The 23,413-nt window shown below is 39.2% G+C and overlaps 2 protein-coding genes and 1 long non-coding RNA gene across 3 annotated transcripts; 2 read left to right on the top strand and 1 right to left on the bottom strand.

Moving 5' to 3' along the window:
* Window positions 1-913: 913 nt before the first annotated feature.
* Window positions 914-7,727, top strand: LOC131798536 (solute carrier family 22 member 15-like). Its single transcript, XM_059116186.2, has 10 exons — window positions 914-990; window positions 1,814-2,097; window positions 2,339-2,567; window positions 3,168-3,366; window positions 4,167-4,382; window positions 5,105-5,239; window positions 5,543-5,640; window positions 5,977-6,088; window positions 6,801-6,873; window positions 7,341-7,727. Exons 2-10 carry the CDS (start codon window positions 1,816-1,818, stop codon window positions 7,545-7,547), a joined length of 1,551 nt encoding a protein of 516 aa, XP_058972169.2. The 5' UTR covers window positions 914-990; window positions 1,814-1,815; the 3' UTR covers window positions 7,548-7,727.
* Window positions 7,728-11,286: 3,559 nt separating this feature from the next.
* Window positions 11,287-14,223, bottom strand: LOC136279841 (uncharacterized). The gene is made up of 3 exons (XR_010717022.1): window positions 13,812-14,223; window positions 13,288-13,353; window positions 11,287-11,545 (listed from the first exon to the last, which is right to left on the bottom strand). It is a non-coding gene; the product is annotated as an uncharacterized lncRNA (long non-coding RNA).
* Window positions 14,223-22,785, top strand: LOC131798516 (solute carrier family 22 member 15). Its single transcript, XM_059116174.2, has 10 exons — window positions 14,223-14,434; window positions 16,189-16,472; window positions 16,715-16,943; window positions 17,523-17,721; window positions 18,569-18,784; window positions 19,503-19,637; window positions 20,075-20,172; window positions 20,508-20,619; window positions 21,327-21,399; window positions 22,243-22,785. Exons 2-10 carry the CDS (start codon window positions 16,191-16,193, stop codon window positions 22,447-22,449), a joined length of 1,551 nt encoding a protein of 516 aa, XP_058972157.2. The 5' UTR covers window positions 14,223-14,434; window positions 16,189-16,190; the 3' UTR covers window positions 22,450-22,785.
* Window positions 22,786-23,413: the final 628 nt, after the last annotated feature.

The raw sequence follows: 23,413 nt of genomic DNA, 5'->3' as shown, positions 1-23,413 counted from the left end.
ACATAGTTCCTACCACAACTGCAACGAATGTAATAACAACGCAAAAACACGTCCTTAATATTACCATTAAAAACCTACTTGGGATTTTTTCATAACTAAAAGAACATGGCTATTTTATCATATTTTGCTAACCCATCTGGATTACAGCTATTCTACAAAGCTGTCTCAATGCCAATGTAATACTTACTACTAAATTATGAAAAATGAACGTATATGCCTCATCAATGTTGCACAATGCTGCAAGATCCTCTTAAGCCGATTAACAAAAGACAAAAGCCCCAAAAAGAACAAGCGATAAGGATATTTGATTCCCACAACAAAGACTGTAAAAGGATCGATTCTAAAATAAAACACCAGCCAAGAACACGTCGAGTGATTCACGGAGTCGAAGCGAGAGAGAAAATTCATTTAAGGAGGGGAGAGAAAGTAAAAATTTGTTTGTCCAAACTACGCTCTTTAGGCCTACCCTGGGACCTTAAGTCGCTTAAGTGGAGTGGAGTGGATAGGTGCAATTGGGAAGGGTGGAACCCTTATGACATTGCGTAACCAATAGCAACCCACGGAAACTTAAGGAGACTTAGGGTGACTTTAGATGACTTTAGGCGACGTAAGGCGACTTAAGGCGACTTAAGGTATTTGGAATTTCATGTCGTTGTGATTGTATGTGTTTTTGGCTATTGGTGTTTTCTTTCGGAACCAGTACAGGGACTGAGTCTATCAACACGGTTTCAACATTTACTTTTTTCAAGTCCTGTGTCCTCTTCCTTCGCTGTGAAGTGCTAACAATTAAATTGTAATATTGTTTTCGTAAACAATAAGCCAGAAGGACATATTTGAATAATAACACAAGGTTCGTTAGACGCCTTGACGCTCACGGCATAATTATCTTCAAAACTAGGAAATCTTAGATCAACCTGAGCCATCAAAGCTGTAATCATCTACAACGCGGACCAGGATTATCACACAGGCGGAAGAATCTTTATAAATGAGGTGAGCACAATAAACTGAACACTTCTTGCTCAAGGGCACTTGTCGTTGTGCAGTCTCATATCATACTTGCCGCAGGATCGAAACATAACCCTGTTGGCTCTGAGCGAAAACGAAGTGGTCGAGCAAGATTAAAATGGAAATGTTTAACCTTTCTTCCTTGAGCTAACTTAAGAGATGCACACCGAGATTACACGTATGCTTTTAGTGATCAGAGCCACAAAAATGTTATTTCTGATTTTTCTTTTGTAAATGGAGCTAGTGCATATTGTTATATGTGCTGGCAAACTCATTTTAGAGAACACAGGCTACTTTTACTGGAGCTGTAATTTTATTGTTTGCCAAAGTATGCAGCCCTCGACCCTCAGTTATTCCACCGATCTAGAAGGGCAGCGAAATGATAACCAAATGGTTTCAGTCACTCATACCACTCATTTAGTAGCCTGCAGGGCTAAACTGCAGAATACTCTGCCACTCATTTACATGTCATTGAATAGGAATAGCGTCTATTGTATTATGTCTCGTCCTTGAAAGCTTCACGTCACATGTAAATGAGATGAACCAAAGTGGCAGGGTATTCTGCAGTTACTCCGCCTGCAGTGCAGGCGTCTTATTGTGGCGAGCTGACGTTATAGGCAAGCGATTGTTTATCCGACTGGCCATGAACAAATGTAATTTGCTCTGCTTCCCACACGTAGGTTAGATATCATCGACAATGTTCAATCCTACTGATAATCGACCTCGATCTTTGGCTAAATCTTAGAAAACTAAAAAAATATGTTTGAAGTGCACTCGATGTAAATGCATACTAAATTTTACCTTTTAGAAATGACGATAACCACTGACGAGGTCTTGGAACAGATTGGTAGCTTCGGTCGCTACCAAATTTTCCTCAGCATATTTTTTAATCTTGCCTATGCATTATGGTGGGCCATTCCTGTAATGACTTCTGTCTTTATCGCATCGGAGCCCGGCTGGCAGTGCAAAAATATATCGACTTGCCCCTATACGGACACCATAAGTCTTGGAGACACGAGGTACAAGTACCGATGTAATATTCCAAGGGAAGATTGGAAATTTGCGAACGATTTCACTTCTATTGTCACTGAGGTAAACACGAGAAATTGAATTTTATCACCCTAAGAAACTTGCTAATTTGATTTGGAGTCCTAGTTCTATCCGATGTTGATTGCCAAACGAAATTTAAACTCATTTTGTTGTAAAGGCAACTTTACATCAAAGGAAAGCCTGAAAGAACTAAGAAAAAAATTGTATCTGTCGATGAGTATTTGGTAACATCCATCAACAGTGAATTTCTTCTAATATGAGTAGGTCTTTTTAAACTTAACAGTTCGACCTGGTTTGTGAACGCGGGTCTTTGGGGTTTGTTTCCACCTCTACGATCTTTGCCGGATTTTTCATCGGAAGTATCCTTGTGAGCACCTTTTCTGACAGGTTTGGCAGGAAACGCCCACTTTTCCTCTGCGGTTTTATTTGCTGCGTGGTTCATCTCATCTCAGCCTTCTCTCCTGCATTCTGGTTTTTTGCACTTTGTCGTAGCATTGTTGGATTCATGATTGGTAAGTTCAGACAAGAGGGGATCATCTCTTCGTAATGAAACAAATGAAACAGGAACCATAATGAAATTTTGTGGTAATAAAACAAACAAAAATTCTAATTTTTTTGTGGAGAGGACCAGTGTGGTTACGCTGGACTTTTCTCGTAGAGGCGCTGTCTGTATATTTTTTATAACAATGGCTGGGAAGTTGTATTACAAGAAGAAGTCAAATTCTGGAAAGATTCCAAGTCAGAAGAGCAATGCAAAGGCTCGTACTTCTACAGTTAATAAACTTAGGTATTTTAGAGCAATTTTTGATTGAATCTCATAAAACCAAAACCAAAGTAACCACAACAGCCAATCAGAAGAAGGGAAAATACCTATAACACCCAATGAGAAGTCAAACTCAAAACAACCAAACTGCTTAAAGCGCGGGAAAACGCGTGCGACCAAGTCGTGATAAGTTTTATTCTTGCCTCTAATTGGTTGAAAAAGTGGCGCGAGTTTTCTTTCCGGACCTATCACAGAGCAAAGTAAATAAAAATCAGTTCGATCTTGGATTACTTGCGACACTCTTTTGAAAATTGCTCTGGCATCAACAAGCTGGTTTTCGTTTATGCAGGTGCTTACAGCATTCCATTGTTCGTGTTGACTTCGGAGTTTTCGGGAATTCGCCACAGAGGTGTAGCAGGAGGCCTGGTGTGGATTGGATTCCTTCTGTTCTCCATGATCTTAGCAGGGGTAGCATATGCTATTAGAGACTGGCGTCAGCTCATTATATGTACTGGAGTTCCTGGCATATTCCTTACGGCTGGATACTTGTGAGTAAACAGAACCTTCCATGGCACTTAATGATAAATACTATGCAATTTTTTGGGTGAAAATTACAGTCCACTCCCCTGAGCTTGTGTTTGCAAGTCGCGTGATTTAATGGATATAGCCGTAGATTCAAAGATTGCTGTGAAAAAGAGAGAGTAACGTTTTTCAGTCTGTAAAATCAGAATACTCGGGAAAACGATAAATATCCAAGGAAAATCGATCCTTGTCATTTCCTTAGTACTCTGCCGATGTATGATAACATCACCGTACTCGTTCAAGAGCCATTGCCCATAGCATCTCTTTACCTGGTCCATTGATTGAAAAACAATGTCGTTTGCTCGGAATGCACGCGCTTATTCGCCTGATTACTTGATTTTTATACGTAGTACAGGATGCGCAGTGCGATACTAAGGAATCACCTCAACCGTTAGCCTTAAAGGCTATCGTCCCACACGCACCATCTCTTGAAGAGAAACGAACTGCTAATTACTTTTAATGGGGGTAAGATACAAAAATAAAAAAAAAACTACAATACTGCGTCGGTGGAGGGTATCAAAAGGTAATTTGGACGACTGAGTTAATAATCTGAATTGGCCATCGTATAGTTGTCTGGTTCTGATGCTGACGATTTGCTCCGATGAAGGGCTAACGCTCGAATCGTCGGCTTTAGAATCTCTCTTCGGTGGTCAATCTACATCATCAACTCAGCTGATAAAACCAAATTATCAGCTAAAGTTTTTATCTCAAATCATCAATAGGACTCATCTTCATTGATTTTTGGGTTAACATTATTGCCCGTCAGTTTCATCCCAGAGTCTGTCCGCTGGTTGCTAAAAAAAGGTCGAGAGGATCAGGCCAGGGTAATCCTACGTAAAGTAGCTGAGGTGAATGGAAAAGAAATGCCTACTGAGTCACTGGAATTATCACAAGAAGAGCAGAATGAGAGGCTTGGTGACTTCCGAGATTTGTTTGTGTCACGAAAAATGGTACACAAGACGTTATGCTCTTGGTTAATGTGGTAAGTAGTGAAGTGGCCGCTCCCTTTTGTGATCTTATGAGACTCGCTTTGGTGCCCAACCCAAAGAGACAAAGTTTAGTTGTCTTTTCATTTGGTTGAACTAAGTTGTTTACACGAGATAATCAACAGAAATTTTGCTTATGCTGTGCTTCTAAATTGCGAAGTAATGATAATTGTCACGCAAGAGGGAGGGGGAGGCAAGGTAATGGCATCCGCCGTTTTATAAGTCTCTTTTATTCTCAGTTTGTTCCGAAGATGACACATATTCATAGTACTGGGAGATCCCCTAAAGCTTATAGGAACTGATGGAATGTCCTCTGAGAAGCAACGTAAGACGCTTCATACAACAAGATGAACAAACAAACAAACAAGTTAGCAATTAGACAAAGACAAAAATGAGCAAAATAATTGAAAAAGGAAAGCATCAAAGCCGGAAGGCAAACCTGTCTCCTTGCTAATTATTCATAATCCGTGGTTATAGTTCTTAAACCTTTTTATTTAATGGAATGTTGTGTTTTCTTGTGAATTATGGGTACCATGAATATCCCAATTAAACCAAAGGTTTCTAATCTAAGTAATCTATGAGTTTTTCAATTCAAATTATACCTGAAAACAGTTTTCATGATTACCTCCAGAAATATACCCTTTCAGTAATCGTTTTGGATTTATCTCCAATTTCCTAATTTCTCTTTCCCTTTTATCTTTTCTCTCGTCATGAACAGGTTCTCTGCATCTTTTATCAGCTGGGGCATAGCTTTCAGTGCTCCTTTTGTTGGGGGAAATATCTACATCAATGTCCTTATATCTAGTATAGCTGCATTGCCAGCATACCCAATAAGTGCTGCTTTGACGATGAAGTAAGTATTGCCATTGGATCCAAGAGACTTTATAGATCTGTTTCGTCTTATCTGTCTCTTTCATGTTTTTAGAAGTTTTTGATTTTCAAGATATCAATAATTGTTACAAAAATGGTTAGTTTACATGCAAAATATGTTAATAAGTCAAGAAAAATTTAAGTCTGCTGCCAGTTTTAGAAAAGGATGATTCAATCAAAATTGCGGTTAAGTGAAGCAGCTTATAGATATCAAATTCAGTTTAACCATCGACATCCTTGTTGAGTTGTCGATTATGTTACTAATTTCCTGCTGTTATTTCAACAGGTTCGGTCGCAGAAAGACTATAGGAGTAACGTTTCTATTAGCTGCTGTCGGAGCAATCGGGACACTTCTACTGTCAGACAAAGCTGAAAACGATAAAGGTGAAGCACTCACAAATTGATTTACGTATAGGACCTATTTTGTAAATAATTAGCAATTAGAAATGTCTCTAAACCCTCCAAACTAACTAGCCATTTAGCTGACCAGTCGAATGTTCATGACACTGCACTGAGATGCGCACATCGTTTCGGATGGAAAATTCGTAAGTAGTTAGACTATTGGCTGAATTGTACGGCCATGAACTCTAACCATAGAAAACATTTTTTTTTGACTCTTGAAAAAACCTCGAATGGGCTTCCTAAGCTTTTATCTGAGCGTAAACTTATAAAGAGTTATGTTTGTTATTGCTAATCATTTAAAATTTTTTCCTTACCCAGGTTACATGGCTGGGAAAATCTTCATGTCCATGTTCGTTGCAAGGTTTAGCAATGAAATAGCCTTTTCATTGATTTACATTTACTCTGCTGAGTTGTTTCCAACAACCGTAAGGTAGACTAGACTGAAACATCTATACTATAAAAGATGGGATTTCTCTATACACTTTGAAGGGCGTCCTTCATTTTAATGCGATTTTAAAAGTAATCGTCCGTCTCAACTATAAGCATACTCGGTTTATTTCAGCTGCCCATGCTAGTGCGCTTTCATCTGAAAAAAAAAAAACAGACTTTCTAATGCCTTGTCTTTCTAGTGCCCAGTCCTCCACATTACAGCCGACAAAAAAACGCTGATATGACGCTTTTTACGTTACGTCACCATTTTCGTAAGCCTCCGTTCGCACCTTTCCACATCAGAGACGGAAAGTTTCGAAAACGACACATTTTCAAAAGGCTTTAATTTTGGAATCATTTTGTAGGTCAGTTTTTACTTTAAAAGTATTTCCAAGCGAAGTTGTGTGAATGAGGCAAAAATCTGTCTGGATTATGTGGCTGCGTTCTGGATGAACGCTTAAAATAATATTTTTGAGCTATCATAAGAATTGAATTCATCCAGACGATCCTTTAGATAAGGAGTTGCGAACGCGTGAAGTCAAGGAGCATGGGCCTGCTATTGGTAATAGTGAAAAGTTATTAACTTTAGCCTTGGACCTACTGTAAGTCTTTTCAATTGATCAAGAATGAATGACTCTTTTCATAAAATCAGATTAACACGTTCAGTTATACAGTTTACCAGCATAATGAGATTTGTTTTGTCCTTCTTTTAGGAATGTTGGAATGGGTACATCTACAGCTTCCGCCCGCGTAAGCGCTTTTGCCTCAGCTTATGCTCCGCTCTTGGTAAATAATCAATTTATATTTCCTACATCCTATTACTATCATAAGTTTGGGTGGTTTGCTTCAGGTTTTTCGTTAAAGAAAACAAATAATCTCCCCAAACTTGGGACAAGCAAATTTTGCAAATGAAATAAACACACAAGGAGACAGACGCTCATACAAAGGGGCAAGAAATTGTAAACAGACAGATTGACAAACTACGATCGTTCAGACAGATGGACCAACAGACCAACAGAATGGCAAATGACGCGTGTGCTGACAAACTTGTTGTTTCCTTCAGGTCTAAGACGGTATTAAACAACAACAACAAAGAAATGAAATAAAATATTTGTAATTATCCCCACCTTTCCCTGGGCAGTCACCCATCACTGAAAGCTCCTTTCCCTCTGTCCCTTAGGTGTCCACTGTGGAGAGATTCGACTGTAACAGCCTTAATTTAATATATACTCTGATCTATCTTCTTTCAACAGTTGATCGTTGATCGTTTTCTTCCCTATGGGATAATGGCTGGTCTGGCAATAGCAGCTGCTATTGGATGTATGACTTTACCGGAAACTCTCAATCAACCAACCATGGAGAGTTTGTATTCCGTTCAGAGTGAGCCTAAGAAGGGAGCAGATGAAAACAGAAACGAGGTTGTTCCTGAAAACGGAGGTGAAACGGTGGCTTCAATGTGAAAAAGCAGCTCCACAGGCACCAACAAGAAAGTTAATGCTTCTTCGAACCGTTGTGCCTTACTTCTAGCTGTAAGCTGTGTGCAAGAGACAAGGGCTGTAGTTATTTTTTTATAATCGTTAAATTGCTACGTAAAGAACTTTTCATAATGTTACCTTACTTTTACCAATGATTGCATTCGATCCTCATTACTTCGGAGACAGCGCAGTCATGCATGCCAGTATCAATCGAACGAATGGACCGTTCTTGTACATGACGTGAGGTTCGCGCTGGAGATTGGTCTCAACAAATATTGTTAGTCAATTGAAAAAACAAACAAAAAAACGTGCAACAATTAAAACAACAACGGTGACCACAAAACAAACAAACATAACGTAACTCTTCAATTTAGCGCCCTCCTTCCATAAAGTGCCCCCTCGCTAATAAACGCCCCCCTCGAATTTGGTTTTTGTTAATAACTGCCCCTATTCGACCTACTCTAATACGCACCTCTTTTCCAATAAACGTCCCTATTCTGTTTCAGTAATAAGACTAGTAGGGTACATGAACATTGAGATTAACCGTGGTCCATCTTCCTTTAATTCGCTCACTTAAAACCTCACGACAAAAAAAAGAGAACTTCGTCTGTCTCTCAATTATTATGTCGCCGCGAGGGCATAGTTCCTTCCAATGGAAGATCCCGTCTTAAAATTTTGCGACGGTTGCTTGGATAGACATCCTGGCAAGGAAGTATCCCGGTACAGCAAGTCTGTCTCCCAGTCTTTTCTTTCCTTTTGGATAAACATCAAAAGTTTGTTTCACATTCTGCTGTTTTTCAAAGGAGAAATAAGCGCCCTGTCCCTCATAAACGCCCTGTTTCGAATAAGCCCCCTCCCCTGAGGTAACAGCAGTGAAATAAGCGTCCCGGGCGCTAAATCGGATCAGTACGGCATATATATGTGCAACGCCTAAATACGACTGGAATACATTTGGGATTCACCACAAACTTATTATGTATCTTGTTTTCAGAATTAAATTTATATGCAAATTCTAGCGGCGAAATGTGAGTCAAAACCGGCTAGTATCAACGTCTTGCAAAATGGATTTAGAAAGCCAAAAAACGGCCTATTTATCAAGCATTTGGGTTTTCTGAACAACATTGTTTAGTTCCCAAACTCTGGCTAATAGCCACACAAAATCAATCTTTATCGTAACTTTATTCGAAAGGCGGCAGTCGCTCAATTGATTTGCAATATCAAGACACAAGAGAATATAATCTCTTGCAAGATTATGTTGGCCGGTATATAGTCTCTAGCCGATGATTCATCGCAAAAACGATCTATATCACCACTTCGTTAAATGTGTTTGCAATCGCTAACGAACCGTTCGAAACTCAACTGATCAAGGATCAGTTTCTTTTTCTTCAAATAGCGTTTTCTCAACGTGGCTGGCGTAAAATTCAAGAAAAAACATCACAGATGTTAACGCTGGTTATAAAGGCAAACGCTCTACTTTTCCTTAGCGCCTTGTGGATATGCGCAAATGCTCAACTTAACCGGCTGTAGCAATCCTTTTGTCTTGAGTGTTTTCTGATATTCTCAGAGACTGAGGGTCATTGTTTCATTCAACAACTGGAACATATCGATCTCTTTCTCTCAGTGGTCCACGCAGAATTTCTCAGCAACTTCGCGCATGCAAACTGCTCTGTGTTATAACGTCTGTGCAAGGCTCTTGTAAGTTGCGTTGGCATTCCTCTTTCTTGCACAACAACTCGAGCATTTTATAAGTACATTCGCGTAGGCTAGGTCGTTGATTTAAGGAATGCTCCGTTATATAATGGTTTATTTGTTCCCTAAGCCCAGCACCATAAAAATGACCTTCATTAGGCTATGGCTCTGTTTTAGTGCACTCAGGTCATGGTCACCATGAATCATTAAAATGAAATAACGAACCGCTTACTTAAAGATATAAGTGAAAAGCTAAATTTTCTGAAATAATTTTCACAAAAATTGGTGACGAGTAATTAAAATCTTCAGCCCAAACAACTTTTTGTTTGTTTAATTAAAAGCTCCACTCCGAGTTGCTCGCTGGAATTTTTCTCTTTTAAAACATTCCCAGCCCCCACCTCCTCCCTCCTAAAAGAAAAACTTGTTGGCGTGCGTATAGTAGCTCTAGCTGTTGCAGGTGACACATTTGCAGTGTCGTCACTTGATCCATTCATCAAGCACTTTCCTTGCATCAGATCTTCCAATCGCCTTCAGCTTGTCACAAAGTTTGTCAGTTGAGACTGAGTTTGTGCAGTCATTGAGTTGAGCCTCAGTTAGATCTTTCCCGACTGAAAAACAAGATTTTCTCCATGTTATATCCAATTTCACTGGCGAGATCTTTGTAATCTCCTCCTAATTGGCGCAAGGGATCTAATTTCTAAACCTCGTTCGCCGTCTCGTGTTTTTTTTTTTTCCTCATATCGACTTCTAGCTTGTTATTGCTGACTGAACTGTGAGGGAAACATATGGTCAAATGGATCATGCCTGATGCGAGAATATGTTTTAAAACAAAATAAATGTTTTAAAACATACGTATTAATCGCTCAGCCAAATAAAGCATATAAAACAACTTCGTAACGCACTTACTGCATGTTCGAAAGTTGATCGGTCAGGTTGCGGAAATCCATGTCTTAGTGTTTTTCCCTCTGCTTCTCTATCTGCTGCTTGTACCAGTTCACTGCTTGCACTTCCACTGTGGCCTGAAGTTTCAGGATCTGGTTTCTAGGTTGCTTATGGGTTTCTTTCATTTGTGTGCCAATGTCAGATAGTTTTATGTGATCAATTTCTTGGGAGTACAGTAAAAGCACTGTCCAAGTACAGGGCGTGAAATTATTTTTCTTTTCTGATAGCCATTTGGCTTCAAAATTTTTCAAAGTGGTAGCCAATTCAAAAAAAGTTCGTCGCCATTTTTAAAGACAAACAAAACCCTTTTTTTACGCTGTCAGCGTGCTAGATAGACCCTCCAAAATTAAGTTACGGAAAAGATCTTTAACGTGCCATAAAGTGGACACTAGGATGGATGATATACAGCGTTCAAGCTCACCTAAAGCAAAGATTGCGTCTAGTTATCGATCGAGATGCGTGTGCTGCGTTTTGGACATAAACTTAACGAGGAAGTTTGCCGCGGATTTATTTTGCAAATCTTTTTAATTCACTACATCTCCTGGTAAGGTTATGAAGAAGCATTCTAGTCACCAATTTGGCGACCAATTTTCAGGATGTGGTCGCTAAAGTGAAAAATTTAGTCGCATAGGCGCCTGTATTAGGCGAAATTTCACGCCCTGAAGTATCGGCTTTGTTCTTGGTTCTTATTTTGCCGTTTCGTTTTTCTTTTATTCGCTTCCACAACATCCCAGTCTTATTGATCAGTTTCTTTACGACGCAATCGAAGGCAGATTCTTCAAAACGATCGCTTGACCGTTAGCTTGAACTATAGCCGACTCAGTTCTTATAACTCCTCTCTGTCTTCTTCCATTCTCATAAAAGATCCCGGTTGAAAAGGTATGATCGTCACCATCAACCATTTGAAGGAGTAAAGTTTTGAGCAGGAGTTCTTTGAGCTCTGAAGAGAGCTCCTGGTCAAAACATTTGAACATTTTCCTCCGCTATTTTCGCATTTGGATTCATGCTTCTTTCTTTTCAAGCGCAATTTACAAGTTCTCTTTCGAATTCACGGGTGTTCGATTACATGCCAGATTATAGACCGTTCGTTACAGCTGCAGGTGACTGCATTTTTCAATCATGGCAACCATTGTTAGGATTTCAATCCTTCAAGTTTACAATAAGGACACAAAAACGCCCATACACAGAGAAGACATGTATCTTTAGTAAGCTGCTTCAGTAATGAGTGCAGTGATTGCTGCTCATTTTTTAAGAAAAGTAAGACCGAATCCTAATAAATGTCTCATCTCATACTAAAAGTTCCCAAAAAGGTTAATTTTGGAAAGTCTACTGCTTCTTCTTCTTCAATCTTCCTAAAGTATGATAATAAAGGAAAATCTGTTTTACTATTTTAGCAAAGCTTACTTCAAGTACTGCGAAATTATTGTTTTAGTCAGCCAAATTCGCCAAGTTCTGCCATTTTTTCTCTAATTGTGGCGGTTTCACTAAGCTCTCAAGCTTGAATTGCTCGCCACAACATCTCATTAATGAGTGTTGCCATTACGCATTCCAGACATACGACTCATGGTGCGGCGAGGCGTACGAGGCATACGAAACATAGAGGCAAACTATAGAAAAAAATTTTATTCAGATAAAAGGCAGTCTCTGACTGCATGTGCCTACTTTTGAATAGTTGTAGAGTATTGCAGAAAAAAAACACTCTGGTGTAAAATGCAGACGGGTCAGAATGAACACCTCTTGTTATTGCTAAATTGCGATCAAAAGAGCACTTGGTTATGACAGAGTTTGTGCACTAATCGACTGACCCGCCGGATATAGGACAGGAAATTAATAAAGGAGGTACATGTATTAACTGTGCGCAAGAGATTATAAACTGAGAATTTTACAGTTTCTTGATGCGCAGTAAATGTATTTTTAGACAAAACTTCACAGCTTCGTACGCTCTGCGTACCTAGCGCAATGTTCGTACCTTCTCTTCTCGTATGCGAAGGTATAAGGTTTGAGCCTTGGCCACGTTAACTTATTTTTGTCTTTCTTTTCCTTTTTTCTTTCTTTTTTTTTAATCGACATTCTTCTTCAAGGATATGTTAGACGTGTTCAGAGTAAAACGCACATGTGAGAACAGTTTGACGACGAAGCGGTCACGTTCAAATCGATAACAAGTCGAAATTCAGAGGTGAGACCCTGAGCAAACATCGAAGTAAACCCGACAAAACCAAAAATGAATCCAAAGAAACCCAATCAGATTCGTTCAATGATGGCCAGAGTTGGAGCTGGCCCAGATCACAAGAGTCGTTACGAGTGCCTCACGATAGTGCACCATTTTGAAAACCGTGAGGTGTTTTAAGGAAGGTTTACAGACTTACACGACACCGTAACATAGTTCCTACCACAGGCCAACTGCAACGAATGTAATAACAACGCAAAAACACGTCCTTAATATTACCATTAAAAACCTACTAGGGGTTTCTTTGTAACTAAAAGAACATGGCTATTTTATCATATTTTGCTAACTCATCTGGATTACAGCTATTCTACAAATCTGTCTCAATGCCAATGTAATATTAACTACTAAATTATGAAAAATGAACGTATATGCCTCATCAATGTTGCACAATGCTGCAAAATCCTCTTAAGCCGATTTACAGAAGACAAAAGCCCCAAAAAGAACAAGCGATAAGGATGTTTGATTCCCACAACAAAGACTGTAAAAGGATCGAGTCTAAAAAAAGACACTCACCCAAGAACACGTCGAGTGATTCACGGAGTCGAAACGAGAGAGAAAATTAATTTAAGGAGGGGAGAGAAAGTAAAAAATTGTTTGTTCGACCTACGCTCTTTTGCTTCCACTAAATATTGGCGGCTGCGATTTCAACGTCGCATGACGAAGGTTATTCTGTAGGCTTTTTCCAGTAGCAAAACAATACTAAGCCATAGCATTCTTCAAATATCTTAATCTAAAAAAAAATTATATAAAAGGCATTTTGCGATGGCTCGCATGTATCGCATGCCTCGCCGACTCTCAATTTGTAACAACCTCATATTAATATGCACAATTCTGGCCATTGTACGCAGTAAGTGAATTCATACTGACCTACGCTTTTCTCTGTGTTTCTGGGACTGACCGCGTGAATCGGACGATTGAGAGTGGGGACGTTACCTGTTGACGAAGAAAGTCAGGATTTTAAGGTTAAACAACATCGCATTGACAAGTTATGTTAGGTGATTGTCCAGCAAAGCAGCAATTGACACAAGTTAACTCAAGATGGTCAAAAGGGAATTCACGTGGCCATCACTGTTATTTCGTTTCTTTTTCCAAGTTTTCCCATAGACAGAAGCAATACCACAATGCGAAAAGAGAGGAAGGTCGACGAGGGTAAAAGACTTCACAGATGGCACGACATGGGCGCAAACCGAAATCACCAGCGACTTCAACCGATGATAGATGCGATGACACCTGAGAAACCTCATATGTGTCATATACAATCGGACGATTGGTGGACATGTCACGCTAGATAGATATTTGGCGTGACATGTTAGCACAATAGTTTGCTTGCGGTCGTTAATTTCCTTAGAGCTGCATTATGCGACACGGCCAGCTGAAAAGTCAACCTATACCGTTTACGTTGTTTCAGAATCTGAGGTCCTTTTTCGACATTTTCCCTGATCCTAAACGCCTCGTTACGTATCCTCCACCCTAAAGATGTTGCGTGGCTGGTTGACTTGTTATTTTCGTTGTCACTCAGCCGTGGTATTTCATGTCGTGCGTGATTGTATGTGATTTTTGTATGTGTTTTTTTTGTATGTGTTTTTTTTTGGAAGTGTTTTTTTTGTATGTGTTTTTGGTGTTTTCTTTCGGAACCAGTTCAACGACTGAGTCTATCAACACGGTTTCAACATTTACTTTTTTCAAGTCCTGTGTCCTCTTCCTTCGCTGTGAAGTGCCAACAAGTTAGTTGTAATCTTGTTTTCGTAAACAATAAGCCAGAAGGACATATTTGAATAATAACACAAGGTTCGTTAGACGCCTGTCAATTTCTCGTCGTAATTGCATGAATTCTTTCTAAAGGGTTAATTGACCTCGCGGCTTTTGTGTCAATAAGCGGTATATGGCTGTTGACGCTCACGGAATAATTATCTTCAAATAAGGAAATCTTGAATCAACCTGAGCCATCAAAGCTGTAATCATCCACAACGCGGACCAGAATTATCACACAGGCAAAAGAATCTTCATAAATGAGGTGAGCACAATAAACTGAACACTTTTACTCAAGGTTACTTGTCGTCGTGCAGTCTCATATCTGCCGTAAGATCGAAACATAACCCTGTTGGCTCTGAGACGAAAACGAAGTAGTCGAGCAGGATTAAAAATGGAAATGTTTAACCTTTCTTCCTAGAGCTAACTTAAGAGATGCACACCAAGATTACACGTATGCTTTTAGTGATCAGAACCACAAAATTGTTATTTCCGATTTTTCTTTTGTAAAGGGAGCGAGTGCATATTGTTATATGTGCTGGCAAACTCATTGTACAGAACACAAGCTACTTTTACTGAAGCTGTAATTTTATTGTTTGCCAAGGTATGCAGCCCTCGGCCCTCAGTTATTCCACTGATCTAGAAGGGCAGCGAAATGACAACCAAACGGCTTCAGTGACTCATACCACTCATTTAGTAGCCTGCAGGGCTAAACTGCAGAATACCCTGCCACTCATTTACGTGTCATTGAATAGGAATAGCGTCTGTTGTATTATGTCTCGTCCTTGAAAGCTTCACTTCACATGTAAATGAGATGAACCAAAGTGGCAGGGTATTCTGCGGTTACTCCGCCTGCAGTGCAGGCGTCTTATTATGGCGAGCTGACGTTATAAGCTAGCGATCGTTTATCCGACCGGTCATGTTTTATTTCTTTAATTTCTCTCACTCGCATTTCTTTGCAATTTAAGTCAAGGATGGCGGCCATAATTTTCGTTACCCCTTTAACTCCCGTGAGTGACCAAGACAGAATTTCTCCTTACAATATCAATAAAATACCAATCAGATAAGTAATGAGAATAAAGAAAAATATCAATTTAGGGATAATTAGTTGATCCAATACTAAATTCTCTGAACTAACAATATAAGAATTGTATGGTTGACGGTAAGGAGAATTACAAATTTGATCTGGGGTCAAAGGGTTAGAATAATACAGAGCACTCGCTCGCCAAAATTACGCCTGATTTCTTTTCTCAGGTTACAGTCTGAAACTAACGGTGAATGTCGTTTTGATGATTGTATACTAAAATAAGCTTGCTTCGTGAAATATATTGCTTGGCATATTAATTTGTCGTCTAACTTTCATTCAGGCGGTAATCACTGATCGATTGATATTCAAAGCCAAACTCAAGCAAATCCAGAGCCCACAGAATGAAAACATTGCTGTGAATGAAAACGAATGCAGTAATTTAATTTAATTTAATTAATGTACTTATATTTCGTTGAAACTTAACGGGATGACAAGATTCAATAGGAAGTTGTCGCAAGGCTATACATTTTGGAAATGAATTTGAAAAAAATTTTGCTATTTATAGCGCCGCTTCATCAAATGTTACGAAAAAATTAGAAATAATTCGTCTCACGTCACGTGTCTTCATTAAATGTTGACTGCAAACCGACCTAACAGTGATGTCTTCATTCTCTATTGCTTCAAGTAAGTAAGAAAAGTCAGCCTGTTCGTCAGAACCAAAATTCGTTATATTTCGCCCGCTCATAGTATCATGGATCTTTTTCCTCACAGTAGTGAGGGAGGGGGGAGGGGGAGGGGAGGAGGAAGTTGTGGGAATCACAAGACCATATAAAGAACAAATGTAATTTGCTCTGCTTCCCCACACGTAGATATCATCGACAATGTTCAATCTTTCTGATAATCGACCTCGGTCTTTGGCTAAATGTTAGAAAACTAAAAAATATGTTTGAGGTGCACTCAATATGAATGCATATTAATTTTTTACCTTTTAGAAATGACGATAACCACTGACGAAGTCTTGGAACAGATTGGCAGCTTCGGTCGCTACCAAATTGTCCTCAACATATTTTTCAATCTTACCTATGCATTATGGTGGGCAGTTCCTGTAATGATTTCTGTCTTTATCGCATCGGAGCCCGGCTGGCAGTGCAAAAATACATTGACTTGCCCCTATACGGACACCATAAGTCTTGGAGACACGAGGTACAAGTACCGATGTAATATTCCAAGGGAAGATTGGAAATTTGCGAACGATTTCACTTCTATTGTCACTGAGGTAAACACGAGAAATTGAATTTTATCACCCTAAGAAACTTGCTAATTTGATTTGGAGTCCTAGTTCTATTCGATGTTGATTGCCAAACGAAATTTAAAACTCATTTTGTGTAAAGGCAACTTTACATCAAATGAAAGCCTGAAAGAACTAAGAAAAAAAATTATATCTGTCGATGAGTATTTAATAACATCCATCAACAGTGAATTTCTTCTAATATGAGTAGGTCTTTTTAAACTTAACAGTTCGACCTGGTTTGTGAACGCGGGTCTTTGGGGTTTGTTTCCACCTCCATGATCTTTGCCGGATTTTTCATTGGAAGTATCCTTGTGAGCACCCTCTCTGACAGGTTTGGCAGGAAACGCCCCCTTTTCCTCTGCGGTTTTATTTGCTGCGTGGTTCATCTCATCTCAGCCTTCTCTCCTGCATTCTGGTTTTTTGCACTTTGTCGTTGCATTGTTGGATTCATGATTGGTAAGTTCAGACAAGAGAGGATCATCTCTTGGTAATGAAAAAAGTGAAACAGGAACCATAATGAAATTATGTGGTAATAAAACAAACAAAAATTCTAATTTTTTTGTGGAGAGGACCAGTGTGGTTACGCTGGACTTTTCTCGTAGAGGCGCTGTCTGTATATTTTTTATAACAATGGCTGGGAAGTTGTATTACGAGAAGAAGTCAAATTCTGGAAAGATTCCAAGTCAGAAGAGCAATGCAAAGGCTCGTACTTCTACAGTTAATAAACTTAGGTATTTTAGAGCAATTTTTGATTGATTTCATGAAACCAAAACCAAAGTAACCACAACAGCCAATTAGAAGAAGAGAAAATACCTATAACACCCAATGAGAAGTCAAACTCAAAACAACCAAACTGCTTAAAGCGCGGGAAAACGCGTGCGACCAAGTCGTGATAAGCTTTAGTCTTGCATCTGATTGGTTGAAAAAGTAGCGCGAGTTTTCTTTCCGGACCTATCACAGAGCGAAATAAAGATTACTTGCGACACTCTTTTGAAAATTGCTCTGGCATCAACAAGCTGGTTTTCGTTTATGCAGGTGCTTACAGCATTCCATTGTTCGTGTTGACTTCGGAGTTTTCCGGAATGCGCCACAGAGGTGTAGCAGGAGGCCTGGTGTGGACTGGATTCTTTCTGTTCACCATGATCTTAGCAGGTGTAGCATACGCTATCAGAGAATGGCGTGAACTCACTATGTTTACTGGAGTACCTGGCATATTCTTTACGGCTGGATACTTGTGAGTAAACAGATTCTTCCATGGCACTTAATGATAAATACTAAGCAATTTTTGGGTGAAGAACGTAGTCCACTCCCCTGAGCTTGTGTTTGCAAGTCGCGTGATTTAATGGATATAGCCGTAGATTCCAAGTTTGCTGCGAAAGAGAGAGATAGTAACGGTTTTTAGTCAGTAATATCAGAATACTTGGGAAAACGATAAATATCCAAGGAAAATCGATCCTTGTCATTTCCTTAGTACTCTGCCGATGTATGATAACATCACCGTGCTCGTTCAAGAGCCATTGCCCCTAGCACCTCTTTACCTGGTCCATTGATTGAAAAACAATATCGTATGCTCGGAGTGCACGCGCCTATTCGCCGGATTACGTGATTTTTATGCGTAGTACAGGATGCGCAGTGCGATACTAAGGAATCACCTCAATCGTTAGCCGTGAAATGACCAAAATGTAAACCTTAGCCTCAAAGGCTATCGTCCCATATGCACCATCTCTTGAAGAGAAACGAACTGGTAATTATTTTCAATGGGGGTAAGATAAAAAAAACAACAACAACAACAAAAAAACAAAAAAGTACAATGCTGCGTCGGTGGAGGGTATCAAAAGGTAATTTGGACAACTGAGTTGATAATCTGAATTGGCCATCGTATAGTTGTCTGGTTCTGATGCTGACGATTTGCTCTGATGAAGGGCTAACGCTCGAATCGTCGGCTTTAGAATCTCTCTTCGGTGGTCAATCCACATTATCAACTCAGCTGATAAAACCAAATTATCAGCTAAAGTTGTTATCTCAAATCATCAATAGGACTCATCTTCATTGATTTTTGGGTTAACATTATCGCCCTTCAGTTTCATCCCAGAGTCTGTCCGCTGGTTGCTAAAAAAAGGTCGAGAGGATCAGGCCAGGGTAATCCTACGTAAAGTAGCTGAGCTGAATGGAAAAGAAATGCCTACTGAATCACTGGAATTATCACAAGAAGAGCAGAATGAGAGGCTTGGTGACTTCCGAGATTTGTTTGTGTCGCGAAAAATGATACACAAGACGTTATGCTCTTGGTTAATGTGGTAAGTCGTGAAGCGGCCGCTCCCTTTTGTGATTTTACGAGACTCGATTTGGTGCTCAACCCAAAGAGACAAAGTTTAGTTGTATTTTCATTTGGTTGAACCAAGTAGTTTACACGAAATGATCAACTGAAATTTTGCTTATGCTGTGCTTCTAAATTGCGAAGTAATGATAATTGTCACGCAAGAGGGAGGGGGAGGCAAGGTAATGGCATCCGCCGTTTTATAAGTCTCTTTTATTCTCAGTTTGTTCCGAAGATGACACATATTCATTGTACTGGGAGATCCCCTAAAGCTTATAGGAACTGATGGAATGTCCTCTGAGAAGCAACGTAAGACGCTACATACAACAAGATGAACAAACAAACAAACAAGTTGGCAATTAGACAAAGACAAAAATGAGCAAAATAATTGAAAAAGGAAAGCATCAAAGCCGGAAGGCAAACCTGTCTCCTTGCGAATTATTCATAATCCGTGGTTATAGTTCTTAAACCTTTTTATTTAATGGAATGTTGTGTTTTCTTGTGAATTATGGGTACCATGAATATCCCAATTAAACCAAAGGTTTCTAATCTAAGTAATCTACGAGTTTTTCAATTCAAATTATACCTGAAAACAGTTTTCATGATTACCTCCATTACCCCTTTCAGTAATCGTTTTGGATTTATCTCCAATTTCCTAATTTCTCTTTCCCTTTTATCTTTTCTCTCGTCATGAACAGGTTCTCTGCATCTTTTATCAGCTGGGGCATAGCTTTCAGTGCTCCTTTTGTTGGGGGAAATATCTACATCAATGTCCTTATATCTAGTATAGCTGCATTGCCAGCATACCCAATAAGTGCTGCTTTGACGATGAAGTAAGTATTGCCATTAGGGCCAAGAGACTTTCTAGATCTGTTTCGTCTTATGTTTTTAAAAGTTTTTAATTTTCAAGATATCAATAATTGTTACAAAAATGGTTAGTTTACATGCTACCGATATATTTTTAGATAACAAAATATGTTAATCCAAGTCAAGAACAATTTAAGTCTACTGCCAGTTTTAGAAAAGGATGATTCAATCAAAATTGCGGTTAAGTGAAGCAGCTTAGAGACATCAAATTCAGTTTAACCTTCGACATCCTTGTTCAGTTGTCGATTATGTTACTAATTTTCCTGCCATTCAATCCCGCGTGTATTTTAAAGCTGTTTCCGCCATTGTTCCAAAGTAGCCATATACGGTCATTTTTAATCTTTAAACAAAGCCTGCTTACCTTTAAGTTGATCCGCTTTTCTTGATACGATTATTTCAACAGGTTCGGTCGCAGAAAGATTCTAGGAGTATCGTTTCTATTAGCTGCTGTCGGAGCAATCGGGACACTTCTACTGTCAGACAAAGCTGAAAACGATAAAGGTGAAGCATTCACAAATTGATTTACATATAGGACCTATTTTGTAAATAATTAGTAGTTAGAACTGTCTCTAAACCCTCCAAACTAACTAGCCATTTAGCTGACCAGTCGAATGTTCATAACACTGCACTGAGATGTGCATATCGTTTCGGATGGAAAATTCGTAAGTAGTCAGACTATTGGCTGAATTGTACGGCCATGAACCCTGGAACATAGAAAACAAATTTTTTGATTCTTGAAAAACCTCGAATGGGCCTCCTAAGCTTTTATCTGAGCGTAAACTTATAAAGAGTTATGTTTGTTATTGCTAATCATTTAAAATTTTTTCCTTACCCAGGTTACATGGCTGGGAAAATCTTCATGTCCATGGTCGTTGCAAAGTTTAACAGTGAAATAGCCTTTTCATTGGTTTACATTTACTCTGCTGAGTTGTTTCCAACAACCATAAGGTAGACTAGACTGAAATATCTATACTGTAAAAGATATACTTTTAAGGGCGTCCGTCATTTTAATGCGATTTTAAAAGTAATCGTCCGTCTCAACTATAAGCATACTCGGTTTGTTTCAGCTGCCCATGCTAATGCGTTTTCATCTAAAAAAAAAACAGACTTTCTAATGACTTGTCTTTCAAATGCCCAGTCCTCCACATTACAGCCGACAAAAAACGCTGATATGACGCTTTTTACGTTACGTCACCGTTTTCGTAAGCCTCCGTTCGCACCTCCCCACATTAGAGATGGAACGTTTCGAAAACGACACATATTCAAAAGGCTTTAATTTTGGAATCATTTTGAAGGCCAGTTTTTACCTTAAAAGTATTTCCAAGCGAAGCTGTGTCAATGAGGCCAAAATCTGTCTGGAGTATGTGGCTGCGTTCTGGATGAACGTTTGAAAAAATTGTTTTGAACTATCATAAGAATTTATTTCATCCAGACGATCCTTTAGATAAGGAGTTGGATATAATGCGAACGCGTGATCGAGGTCAAGGAGCATAGGCCTGCTATAGTAATAATGAAAAGTTATTAACTTTAGCCTTGGACCTACTGTGAGTTTTTTCAATTGATCAAGAATGAATGACTCTTTTCATAAAATCCGATTAACACGTTCAGTTATACAGTTTACCAGCATAATGAGATTTGTTTTGTCCTTCTCTTAGGAATGTTGGTATGGGTACATCTACAGCTTCCGCCCGCGTAAGCGCTTTTGCCTCAGCTTATGCTCCGCTCTTGGTAAACAATCAATTTATATTTCTATATCCTATTCCTATCGCAGGTTTTGGTGGTTTGCTTTAGATTTTTCGTTTAAGAACACAAATGATCACCCCAAGCTTGGAACAAGCAAATTTTGCAAATGAAATAAACACACAAGGAGACAGACGCATAGACGTAGTGACAAGAAATTGTAAACAGACAGATTGACAAACTACGATCGTTCAGACAGACGGACCAACGGACTGTCGGAGTGGCAAATGACGCGTGTACAGACAAACTTGTTGTTTCCTTCAGGTCTAAGACGGTATTCAACGACAACAACATCAACAACAACAAAGAAATGAATAAATGAATGAATAGATAATGAGCTAAGACAGACATTGAGAGAGAAAGGCATACAGAAAGACAGACAGACATGCACAGACAAATTGAAAAAGAGAGCAGACACCAAAATGCACTATTCTCAGATCTCACGACGCAACAGTTACGCAGCACTCATGGGCGGGATATTTCACAAGAGTCACAGTTATCATTTATACACCTGAAATATATAATTTTCTGATAGGAAACTCGAAAGACTGAGGACCATGTGATTTCTTGACCTCCTCGTTTAAAGTGCGGACACGCATTAACGACAGAATTTTTGCCGTAATTTACAGCATTAAATCTAAGTAAATTTAAGCACATATTTTGCCAAGAATTGTTCTAACCACCTGAAATGTTACAAATCACTTAAATAAAATATTTGTAATTATCCTCACCTTCCCCTGGACGGTCACTTATTACTAAAAGCTCCTTTCTCTGGAAAGGTTCGACTGTAACAACCTTAATTAAATATAAACCCTGATCTATCTTCAATAGTTGATCGTTCATCGTTTCCTTCCCTATGGGATAATGGCTGGTCTGGCGATCGCAGCTGCTATTGGATGTATGACTTTACCGGAAACTCTCAATCAACCAACCATGGAGAGTTTGTATTCCGATCAGAGTGAGCCTATGAAAGGAGCAGATGGAAACAGAAACGGGGTTGATCCTGATAACGGAGAAGAAACGGTGGCTTTAATGTGAAAAAGAAGCCCCACAGCCACCAACAAGAAAGTTAATGCTTCTTCGAACCGTTCTGCCTTACTTTTAGCTGTAAGCTTTGTGCAAGAGACAAGGGCTGTAGTTATTTTTCTATAATCGTTAAATTGCTTTGTAAAGAACTTTTCATAATGTTACCTTACTTGTACCAATGATTGCATTCGATCCTCATTACTTCGGAGTGATGGTCATGCATGCCAGTATCAATCGAACGAATGAACCGTTCTTGTACATGACGTAAGGTTCGCGCTGGAAATTAGTCTAAGCATATATTGTTAGTCAGTTGAAAAAACAAACAAAAAATAAACGTGCAACAATTAAATCAACAACGGTGACGACGAAACAAAGCATAACGTAACTCTTCAATTTAGCGCCCTCCTTCCATAAAGCGCCCCCTCTCCAATAAACGCCCCCCTCGAATTTGGTTTTTGTTAATAAGCGCCCCCTAATGAATGAGCACCTCATTCCAATACGCACCTCTTTTCCAATAAACGTCCCTATTCTGTTTCAGTAATAGGACTGTTAGAGTACGTGAACATTGAGATTAACCGTGGTCCATCTTCCTTTAATTACTCACTTAAAGCCTCACGACAAAAGAGGAGATCTTTGTCTCTCTCGATTTTTATGTTGCTGTGAAATCGCAGTTCCTTCAAACGGAAGATCCTGTCTTAAAATTTTGCGACGATCGCTTGGATAGTCATTCTAGGAAGGAAGTATCCAGGGAAAAAAAGTCTGTTTCCCAGTCTTTTTTATCCTTTCAAATAAACATCAAAAGTTTGTTTCACTTTCTGCTGTTTCTAAAAAAAAAAAATTAACGCCCGGCTCCTCATAAACGCCCTGTTTCGAATAAGCACACTCCCTTGAGGTGAAAGCAGTGAAATAAACGTCCCAGGCGCTAAATCGAATTAGTACGGCACATATATGTGCAACGGAATACATTTGGGAGTCA

Source organism: Pocillopora verrucosa, chromosome 3 (assembly GCF_036669915.1).
Source record: "Pocillopora verrucosa isolate sample1 chromosome 3, ASM3666991v2, whole genome shotgun sequence".
NCBI lineage: Eukaryota > Metazoa > Cnidaria > Anthozoa > Scleractinia > Pocilloporidae > Pocillopora > Pocillopora verrucosa.
The sequence above is the reverse complement of the archived record's forward strand: the minus strand, read 5'-3'. Positions and strand labels throughout refer to the sequence as shown.